The 10,861-nt window shown below is 46.0% G+C and overlaps 1 protein-coding gene and 1 long non-coding RNA gene across 8 annotated transcripts; one reads left to right on the forward strand and one right to left on the reverse strand.

Annotated features, from left to right (window-relative positions):
* Window positions 1-436: 436 nt before the first annotated feature.
* Window positions 437-9,098, forward strand: LOC125539856. Its single transcript, XR_007297065.1, has 2 exons — window positions 437-734; window positions 8,744-9,098. It is a non-coding gene; the product is annotated as an uncharacterized LOC125539856 (long non-coding RNA).
* Window positions 1,042-5,802, reverse strand: LOC125539855 (G-type lectin S-receptor-like serine/threonine-protein kinase B120). Of its 7 annotated transcripts, XM_048703387.1 has the most exons (8): window positions 5,531-5,802; window positions 4,271-5,068; window positions 3,379-3,477; window positions 3,116-3,297; window positions 2,268-2,478; window positions 1,928-2,165; window positions 1,680-1,830; window positions 1,042-1,585 (listed from the first exon to the last, which is right to left on the reverse strand). In XM_048703387.1, exons 1-8 carry the CDS (start codon window positions 5,532-5,534, stop codon window positions 1,283-1,285), a joined length of 1,986 nt encoding a protein of 661 aa, XP_048559344.1. In that variant the 5' UTR covers window positions 5,535-5,802; the 3' UTR covers window positions 1,042-1,282. The 7 variants fall into 7 exon arrangements, with proteins under 7 accessions (XP_048559344.1, XP_048559341.1, XP_048559342.1 ...); XM_048703384.1 differs by having other exon boundaries at window positions 4,271-5,801; XM_048703385.1 differs by lacking the exon at window positions 3,379-3,477 and having other exon boundaries at window positions 4,271-5,801.
* Window positions 9,099-10,861: the final 1,763 nt, after the last annotated feature.

Below are 10,861 nucleotides of genomic sequence, written 5' to 3' on the forward strand. Positions count from 1 at the left end.
TGCACTGTCCCCTCGGAGTACATGGCTGATGCAACCCGTCTCTTGCGAGCCAAGGATCCTGCCATATGTTTACGTTAGACCCATCACCGATTCTGTAAATGAGACCTTTTTTTACTACCTCAGCCCCTCTAAGTATACATACTTCTCCAAGTATAAGAAATACCGGGTTTACTTTCAGCCTCAAGGATAAAGATGAATGTTGGAAAGTACTTTGCCTTCAGTACACGAGCACAAAGAGAATCTGGTTCAATGAGACCGGCGTGGATTTGGTCGAGGAACTGACCGGGGGTTTGGGGTAGAACCTTTTTTTTTAGACAGTTTGGGGAAGAACTTTTTTTTCTTTTTTTTGAGAAAAGTTTGGGGAAGTGCTGGGAGCGTCAGGAGCGCTCTATATGGGCCGCCCACCCTAGCTTCGACCATCACAGGCTTTCGGCCCCGTAACCACTTGGGCCAAGGCCTCCCAATCTTTCCACCCCTAAGAAAAATGCCATTCCTTCCAGAGTCGATGAGGATAAGGAAAGCTGCGTCGGCCACCGCCGGTGCGGCGCGCCGGTCGAGAGGCGTACAGGCCTCGGAGGAAGCAACCGGCTCAGCCCGTGGTGGCGCAATGGCAGCTGCTCGTCGCGGAGCCGATGCGAGCAAGGGCGGGCGGCGCTCCGGCCGTGCTGTGGCGTCGACCTGTCCGTTGAATCCAAGGCCATTCCAGGGCCTTCAAAGTCCCGGCTTGAGCAAAGGTGCTAACCTGCATTTGGATTCCTGCTCTGAACTTAATTTGCAGTATAGGTTATTCGCTTGAGGTGCAAAGGGGGGCATATTGAGTTCAGTGTACAATTTATTTGATGAATGAAACAAATGGCGTGTGCCACAGTGACATGAAGTGTACAATTTGGTTAATGAATCAAATGGCGTGTGCTACAGCTACATGAACTAAATCATGACTATAGTATTTTGCAACGTTTTGGACACATAATTTTTTTAACTGATCAAACAGCAGAAGGTGTTAATCTTATTCAGTAGGATATTATATCATGGATGGCTTCTGAAAGTAAAAGTCTGATTAAACTCTTTTATCAACAAAAAAAGGTACTATACATTTAGTACGGCATATTAAGTTGCAGGACATGGGTAGGGATGAGGACGGTTCCCCCTCTGTTATTCACAACTTCTCTCATATAATAAACTCATATGGAGTACAAGTTATTATGAATAACCACACAAAAGATCAGCTCATGGAGAGCAAGCCATAAAGTATACAATTAAGCTGTACTAAGATCTGCATATACTAACGGCCATCAACTGTTGTGATACTCACTGCATTCACAGAGTTTGATGTAATCTCCCTTCCTTCTTCGTCCGCACAAGTACCTTGAGCAAAATACACAGGTTGCTTTGGAGCTGGAAGCGGTGCGCTTTCGTTCTCGAACATAAACATAACCGATGACATAAGTGGCCTATCCCTAGCATGGTCCTGAACACACAAGAGTCCCACATGAATACAACGCAGAACTTCATGAAGTCGGAAACTTGCAACAAAGGAAGAGTCCACAAGTTCAATGGCGTTTCCATCTTCCCACAGTCTCCATGCCTGAGCAATAGAGTGAGGTCAACATCAAGTTACTAACTTTACTGTTGGGAAAGGGGGGAGGGGGAGATTGAAAATATCTTGTAATCATACTGACATAAGTGATAAGGCTAGAAAAGTTTGTTATGAGCTGAGGTGAATTGATCTTCAAGCCACTGACAATCTCTAAGAGAAGAACACCGAAGCTATATGTGTCTGATTTTACAGAAAAAGCACCTCCCATCGCATATTCAGGCGACATATAACCACTGTTAAACATTAAACAAGTCAAGGAATCCTCAAAACAAACTGTAGCAAACCATAAAATAGCAATGTCAAGGATTTGTTGGTAAACCAATTACTTACTATGTCCCAACGACCCTGGTAGTGTTTGCTTGGTTTTGGTTTGTAGCGAAAATTCTTGCCATACCAAAATCTGAAATTTTCGGATTCATTTCCGTGTCCAACAAGATGTTGCTTGCTTTGAGATCTCTGTGAATTATTGTTAATCTTGAATCTTGATGGAGATAAAGAAGACCTCTTGCTATTCCTTTAATTATTTTCAACCGTGTCGACCAATCAAGCACATGTTTTCGTGAAGCATCTTTCATGTTTAATATAAAATGAAGCTTGTCAACATGATTAAAACTTGGTTACTTTAAAGAATTTTCTAATGTACATTCAACAAAAGATAAAAGGGATTTACTGAAAAGAAAAACATCCAAGCTTTTGTTAGGTAAGTATTCGTAGATCAGTAACTTCTCGTCTTCATGAATGCACGACCCAAGAAGTCCGACTAGGTTCTTGTGCTGCAGCTTGGCAATTAGAATTACTTCATTTTTGAACTCCACTATACCTTGTCCGGAGCTCTGACTAAGCCTTTTTACAGCAACCTCATTTCCACCTTCAAGTGTGCCCTACATGAGCGCATATTTTTCACTTGAACAGGTTGGATACCGACTTTTTTTTACTTCTAATAAAGATACCTTTTCACAAAAAGAAGTACTCCCTCCATCCCGAAGTTGTACTAAATCAACGACATTTATTTTGGGACGGAGGGAGTATATTTTAACCCCTTTTAATTCTGATCCCACAAGATATTATTCAACCCTAAAATTGTTTCCGTTATGCCCTTGAATATCAAAACTAGTGCAAATCACCAACTCAACCAGACCACACTGATTTTGGACTATGTGGCATCAACATGGACATATATTTCAGCAATTCCATATTACTAATAGGTGATCCCCACTAACCAATTTCCCACAACATGTCAACTCAACATGCAACCATGCGTAGGAAGCGGCCGACCTCAACATGCAACCGTGCATGGAAAAAATGCCCCATTCCATTATGCTGCTTATTTTCAATAATCTAATCCCATATATTACTAAATAGGTGACCCCCACTAACCTATTTCTCTCAATAATTTTATAGTTGGATAAAAATGATTTGAGAATCAAGGGTGTTTTAGGAGTCAGACAACAATTGAAGTGTAAAATATGTTTGTTTGATCTTCTGTTGAAACACATTCTGATAACCACAATCTATTACCTTGTAAACATTGCCAAAACCTCCCCGTCCAAGCAAGTTGGAATCAGCGAAAAAATTTGTTGCTGAAAGGATGTCTCCATAGCTAACAAATGGAAATTCCGTATGTTTGCCTTCGAGATTGTTGGATGTGCTAAAGTATCCTCGTGACAGTTTCTTCTGCTTTTCCTTCTTTTGCAATGTGCCTGCTTGTTAGGACATCAAATTTTTACTTAACATTTACACTAGTGTCATATATAAAAACAAGAGGACATTTGTTACTCTACCTCTATATTTGTACATCCAGACAAGGCACACGCATGTTAGTAGCAGCACGCATGCTATAATCAGGATTATAATCTTTACTGAACTGATCCCCTTATAAACTGCAGAAATGCAACAAACCAAAATTTTGGAATTTACTTGAATATAAGTACCATGATGGGTCTGTGCAATTAAACTAAGTGTCTAGACTAACATAATTTAGCTAACTGGGCTACCATGGTTTGTGGTAAAATAAAGATTTGATCATTTTAAAAGAGTATTTATGCTCGTGTATAGAAACTACCCCTCCAAATTAAATAATGTATATTTGGCTAGTGTCAGGCCATGGCAGTAACTGGCTATTTCCTCATGGAAAAGCTAAGACATGAATCTGAAAAGAATTGTAAACGCATTTGAAACTGAAGGTTTGTCAAGAATGGAAAAGTATATCTATTGTATTTGTAAATGATCTTGAAAGGAATTGCCAGTTTGATAAAAAGGATGTTCCATATTACTCTCTTTAGTTATTAAAAATGTGGCGTTTTGGATATGGAACTTCTAAATTTTAGTTGTTAATACCATTCAAGAAAAATAGATTAGGTTAAAAATGATATGCCTAAATTTTCGCCACACATTACATCTATAGTATTATAATCTTGTTTGGTTTGGTACATATATTAAAGTAGGAAAACAATGTTCACATTTTGATTACCATGTCATCATTCAAATATCATGTCAAGGACTCAAGGTGATGGGAAAATTAGATGGACATAGGCAGTAAGATAGTACAACATTTTATAATCTGGGTATGTTCATGAGAAATCATATGTCCACACGCTCCCTTTGTGAATATCGGTGTTAATTTGAAGAGTACATGCTAATTACTTGGGAAGAAAGGAGGACATGGAACAATACCAGGAGAATCAGCAAGCCGTAAGTACAGGCTCTCACCGCCTGTGGTTGCCTTCCAAATGTCAACAAGCTCCCCTGACCATACCAAGCACCTTGACGGGTCAGCCATACCTATGGCCCCGCTTAAGTTAGCATAAGCGTAAGCTACACATGAGCAGTTGCGCCTGCACTCAGCCTCGCACTCATCCAAGCTTCTATTGTGTATATGCAAGACCTTGTCACGAACTTTCATCCCAGGCAAGGCCACAAAATGACTTTGATTACCACATTTCAACGCTTGCTTTCTCCGACATCCATTAGAAAAGTTTGCATCATCGACAGTCTCAAACCCCTCAAGACATTGGCAAGTTGGGACCATTTGAGTCAAGTCACAGTAACTGAATGGGCCACACGAGGCATAGAGCTCGCATGCAGCAGTGGGGTATTCACTGATGAGTGCCCATGATGACGAGTGATTGTTCCATGCTAGAAACTTGTACTTGCCAGTATGATCAAGCATGACGCGTGTGTACACCGAGTTGTCAGAGATTGCGTACGTGAAGTAGAACTCGTCTCCAGAGTTGACAACAGTCTGATAAAGGATGGAGCTGGTGTTTGATAGATATGTGCCACCGGACACTGACACACCGTTCCACACAGTGCGGCAGTATGGCCTAGTTTTGTTCCAAGTGACAAGCTGAAGGTCTGGGGCGCTAGGGTCGCCGCTGATTGACAAGTCCCCAGAAGATGGATCATCCGAGCCCTTCCAAGCAACAAGCCGCGTGATGACCTGTGCCTTGTGGCTCACCAAAAACCTCATGCCTGCAAGGATTGTGTCGGTTGGGTGATCAAAACTCTGCCATATGTCAGTGTTACTTGGCAACCGGAGAACAAAGTTCCCAGAGTTGCTTAGCTCTGCGTAAGCTCCTGGCGCTCCAGCAGTGATATTGCTTGGTGTCATCCAAATATTGTGGCCTCTGGAGTCAAACAATACCATTTGAGAATTGTTGGTGACGATGAGCTTCGCGGACAAAGGGGCGACGATTGGGTTGTCTCGGTTGGCAACCCACACGACGGTGTGTGGTCCGGGAAGGCTATGGTACCATATGCCAAGGTAAAAGCTCTTGTTGGAGGTGGTCAGGGAGAAGAAGCCAAGAGCGAAGTCACCGCTCTTGGAGACGAGCTTGTCATCGTGGGTGAGTGGCTTTGCTTGTGTTAGCTGGTCATCCGATTTGCATAAAGAACTCAAGAACAAGAGGAAGAAGATGGAGATGTAGTGCATACCCATTAGGCTCCTTCATTCATCTGGTTGTGCCGAGGACGAAAGTGTGTCACTGATATAAATGAGAGATGGCAGAATCTTGAAATGATGTGGAAAAAAGACACAGCTGGGTAGGCTAGTGATGATATATATAAAAATATCAAGGTCGACTAGACCATGGCATAGATGACTGGCCAGACTGAAAAAGTCTACAAACGGCATTCAACGCGCAAGGAAAAATCGTCACTATAGCTACAGGTCCGGATTGGGGCCTAGAGTGAGAGGGCGACAGGAGAAACCTCGTTGGCATCATCTACGGCCATACCTGACGGCTATCACCGGCCTCGTCAGGGCCACAAAACGGTCGGCTGATGATTCATGAGCTTCACCCACACTGGAAGAGCGACGTGTGTGGTAAAGCCTTGTGTTGTTTCCGAATTCCGATCGATTTGTGTATGGAGTTATGAACATGCATGAGTGGGCACAGAGGGCTCTGGCATTGACATCTCACTATGGGCCCAAAAGGGTAAGACCCAATCGAAGGATTTGAAAATATATACTCCCTCCTAAATATAAGGCATTTTTTAGGTTAGTTTAGCCTACAAATTTTTTTATATATATTTTGATACAGAGGTAGTATCAAAGAATAAGAGAAATTGATTTGAAGATATTAAAGTGGCAAAGTCTCGATTTTCGGACTAATCTATAGAGACGGCAAGGAGAACAACCTTTCTTCAGGGACCTTGACTGGTACTGATGGCTGGACAACAGCACGCCAGCAAGTCTCATAGACTTGAATAATGCCATACGCCCAAAGAAAAGTCGTTACTACGAACAGTTCAAACTTGAGTAGTGACAGCTCATGATCACGCGCTCATCGCTTCCTGAGATAATGCAATGCTTGATATCGTCGGAGCCGGTGGACGCTGTGGTCGACATAATCACTATGTGCCTTTTCTTCCGAGTAACTCACAAGACGCCTACACATTAAGAGAAAGTAGAATTGACCAGGGTCAATAAGTTAAATTGGATGAAAACCAATACTAATTTATTCAATGACGTGGCATTCATACCGGTGTGGTGGTCGAGAAAGCTGCTCCGGCGCGCCGCTTACAGCGCGTCAATGTCGTTTCCAATCAAACATGAACGGACGGGTGAGAGGACGATTTCCTCCCGCATCAGGCGGAGCTCATCCGCCTTCCTGGCATTCAGGCCGACGCGGCAGAAGAAGGTGCAGTGATTGGGTCATCGTGGTTGGCGACTCACACAAAGCGTCGATCAGGGATCTGGTTGTGCCATATACCAAGGTATAGGCTTGTGTTGGAGCTTGCTGGGAGAAGAAGCCGAGAGCAAAGACATCCTTGCTGGAGCCGAGCTTGTCGCCGGGAAAGAGTGGTTTTGCATGTGTAAGAGTATCATCAGATTTTCAGAATGAGCTCCGGAAAAAGAGGGTGAAAATGGGGGTGCAAGATGTGGCCATATTCATCGGAAAATGCTTTGTGCCGAAGTGAAGAAAATGGCATGCTGCCATAGAAGATAAACAATTGAGGTAATGGTTCCTGGGACAGTTTTCTTCTTCTTCGGAACAGTTTAGTGAGTGGATGTGTGGTTGGAGACTTCTTCCTCGTCCTTCCAATCTAGACTGGACTTTTATTGCACTTCAATAAAACAGTCTAGAAAGGACTGGTATTGATGAGACACTAAGGTCGACCTAGACCATAACAAAGTAGAGCAGACCCCAAAGTCAGCACTGATGGTGCTGCTCATGCAAAGAAAAATCGTCACTACTGGGAAGTCCAGATTGGAGTATAAAGTGAGAGGGCGACAGGGGAAAAACCTCATGGCCGGGCATACGTGGGTATGTTTGCTGCGGTACAGACGAGGATAATGGTACGCTGTTGGCCGCGTCGTGCGTGGCGACTTCTCTTCCGTCGGCATAAAATCGCGTCTGACCAAGATTAATCTCAGGATGATACAGACTACTTAGTATAAATTCGCTGCAGAAATTAAATTTATATACTGTCAGGAAATCAGAAGTTCTATCGACATTCATGTCACACAATATATCAGTATGTGAAAACAGTACCTTTATACAGGAAAGAAGGGCTTCAGGAATACATGTCAAAAAATTCAAAATCAAGGCAACAAGGAAGTTATGTGGCAGGTTAGTTTTACCATCACCAACATTCATATGGGTAAAGACAACTTCAAGTCCATAATACAGGACTAAAGGTCCGGTGGTCGGAGATCTGTAAACCTCATGATCAGGGTGGACTTGGGATCATGTCCTCTAAACGCATGAACATAGCTCTCCTGACTAGGTGGCTTTGGCAGACTGCGAACGGAGAGGGTGTCTTGTGGCTTTGCATCATCCAACAGAAATACCTCCGTGGTCAGCCACTCGCTTTCTGCCAGCGATCCGGTGGGTCCCAGTTCTGGCAATCCATCATACAGCTCCTCCCAGTCCTCCCTATCGGGACCTCGATTGCAGTTGGATCCTGCACCGCCATGCTGTTCTAGTTCGATAGATGGCTGGGGACTCCCCCTTCGCGACTCGCTTCCCTGACCTGTTCACCATCGCGGTAGATCCGCGGATTTTTGTAGCGGTGGCCCTTATTGACTTAGGGCACCTCGCGTTCCGGAGACCATTTGGACCGGCGGAGAATGCTGAGTGGCAGGACCTGCTCGACTGCATTGCTTTGCACGAGCCGGATCTGGAGATAGGAGAGGACCGCACCAGGTGGCGGCTAGAGCCATCTGGGCAATTCTTCTCTAAATCTCTCTACCAGGCTATAGCCCCTTCGTTCGGCCCTGAGGCTCTCACCATCATCTGGGCGATTCGGCTCCCCTTGAAGATTAGGATCTTCTTGTGGCAATGGATTCGCGGCCGCCTTCCGTCCGACGTAGAGGTCCTGAAGCGCAACGGCCCTGGTGATGGGCGGTGCCCGCTTTGAGGGCCTGAAGAGGATACAAACCATATCATCTTCACCTGTGTGTCTGCGCAGTTCCTCTGGAGCTGTTTTCGCGAATTAGTGGGCGAAAGCTGGGACCACAACAACTTTCCCGCTCTCTTCGCCGAACTTCAGGCGTTACCACCCGCGTCTCGCCACATTAGGTGGTTGACCATCGGTGTGCTAGCCTGGATGCTGTGGACTATTAGAAATAAGCTTGTGATTCAGCATGTCCCTCTTCGTCGCGCTACTGACGCTTTGTTCAAATGGTCTGGTTACTTGCAGTTTTGGCGGCCGCTTAGCCGCCCTAGGGAGAGAGACGCCATCACCTCCATCGTCAGCCAGCTTCGTGCGATGATTCTCCGGATGGCTCTTCCGCTTCCCCCACCACCACTAGAGCCGGATTAGATCTTCTCTACCTCGCCGCCACCGCCATTTATGTGTTGTGCGTGCCTCTTTATGTGCTGGGCTTGTTGTGCTGTGCCAACAACTGAACCTTGTGTAGTGTTTGTGCGCGCGTGTGTTGGACCTTGCTTGCGGTGACGTTGTATGTGTGTGTGTTGTTCGGATGGTACCTTGTTGACTTTGTACTCGGTGGTTTGCTTTATTTATAAAGCGGGGCGAAAGGCTTTTTCGGTAAGGCATGTATCTGTCAAGCGGATAAAAGTGCAGCTAATAGAAGTGTTCCCAGTTTGATTGATTTGTGGAACTTTTATAGGCTAACAATACAACTGATACAGTGCCTACATTCCTTGTTAGTTCCCTATTCACAGCCTTTTCGCTCTCACCCAACAACCTACTGAAAAAATTTGCACTCCACATATTTGTACATCACAAACTATCAGCCTATGATAAAGTGTACGACCTCCCATCTAGCGCCCCACAAGTGTTGTGATACTCACTACATTCATAGAAATTTTCCTTTTTTCCGTTATTTTTCCAGGTTCGAAGCTTCGTAGAGGAAAATATCAATATGTAGGCTGCTTTGGTGCTAGGAGCAGTGCACTTTCATTCTCCAACATAAAAGTAAGATGCAAGGAAGAGCAAGAGAAGTCGTCGACGATGCTACTGGCGCAGAGAAAAGTCGTCGCTACGAGTTCGGATTTCAGGTATCCATGTGGGAGTTTTCCCTTTGCAGTTGGACCGAGAGTGCGACAGGGGAAACCTCATGGCTCGGAGGCGTGGGCCGGATGGAGGGTCACGCCACGACAGCGATCTCCTGCTGCCCCCTCAACCCAGGATGGCGACCTCCTTCCGCCGCCGCCGAGGCACCAGCCACCGCGGGGAGCTCCCTACCGTGCCGCCGTAGCCGCGGACGACGCCGTCGCCTCCTCCCGGTGCCGGGCCAGGAGGAACAGGTCGATTGGGATCGGAGCTACGGCGTGGCTTCTCCATTCGCGCCCGGATTGCTCTACTAGAGATGTATCGCGGCGACCGGCGTGGATTTGGTCGAGGAGACGATGACGAGGGTTTGGGGAAGAATGTGTTGTTTAAACTCCGCCTATGTTGTCTCAACATAGCCGATTCCAAGCCCGGGTAAAGGAGGAGGGTTGTGATAGGCTTGGCAAGCCAACGTAAAAACTCAGCCACTCTTATGGAAATGAAACCCAAAAGATTTTCGTTGGGGTGTAACCCTCTCAGCGACGCGCCACATCGGAACCCGGGTGTGGTGGAAAATGGGTAAGGGTCGGGCCGTCACCCCCCAAGTGGCGCGCCGTATCTTGATCCGGATACGGTGGCAAGTAAGCGAGGATCGGGTCGTCGCATCCTTAGTGGCGCGCTACATCGGCGCCTGGATGTAGTGGAAAATGAGCAAGGGTCTTCGCATTTGACTCAACGAGTGCGAAGGGTAAGAAAGCTAGCCGAGCCTAGGAGGATTCGCTTAGGTAGCTGGAACGTAGGGTCTCTGACAGGGAAGCTTCGGGAGCTAGTTGATGCAGCGGTGAGGAGAGGTGTTGATATCCTTTGCGTCCAAGAAACCAAATGGAGAGGACAGAAGGCGAAGGAGGTGGAGGATACCGGCTTCAAGCTGTGGTACATGGGGACGGCCATGAACAGATATGACGTAGGCATCTTGATCAACAAGAGCCTCAAGTATGGAGTGGTAGACGTCAAGAGACGTGGGGACCAGATTATCCTGGTCAAGCTGGTAGTTGAGGACTTGGTTCTCAATGTTATCAGCGCGTATGCCCCGCAAGTAGGCCACAATGAGAACGCCAAGAGGGAGTTCTGGGAAGGCCTGAAGACATGGTTAGGAGTGTACCGATTGGTGAGAAGCTCTTCATAGGAGGAGACCTCAATGGTCACGTGGGTGCATCTAACACGGGTTTTGAAGGGGCACATGGGGGCTTTGGCTATGGCATCAGGAATCAAGAAGGAGAAGATGTCTTAAGCTTTGCTCTA

This window comes from Triticum urartu, chromosome 2, assembly GCF_003073215.2.
Source record: "Triticum urartu cultivar G1812 chromosome 2, Tu2.1, whole genome shotgun sequence".
Classification (NCBI taxonomy): domain Eukaryota; kingdom Viridiplantae; phylum Streptophyta; class Magnoliopsida; order Poales; family Poaceae; genus Triticum; species Triticum urartu.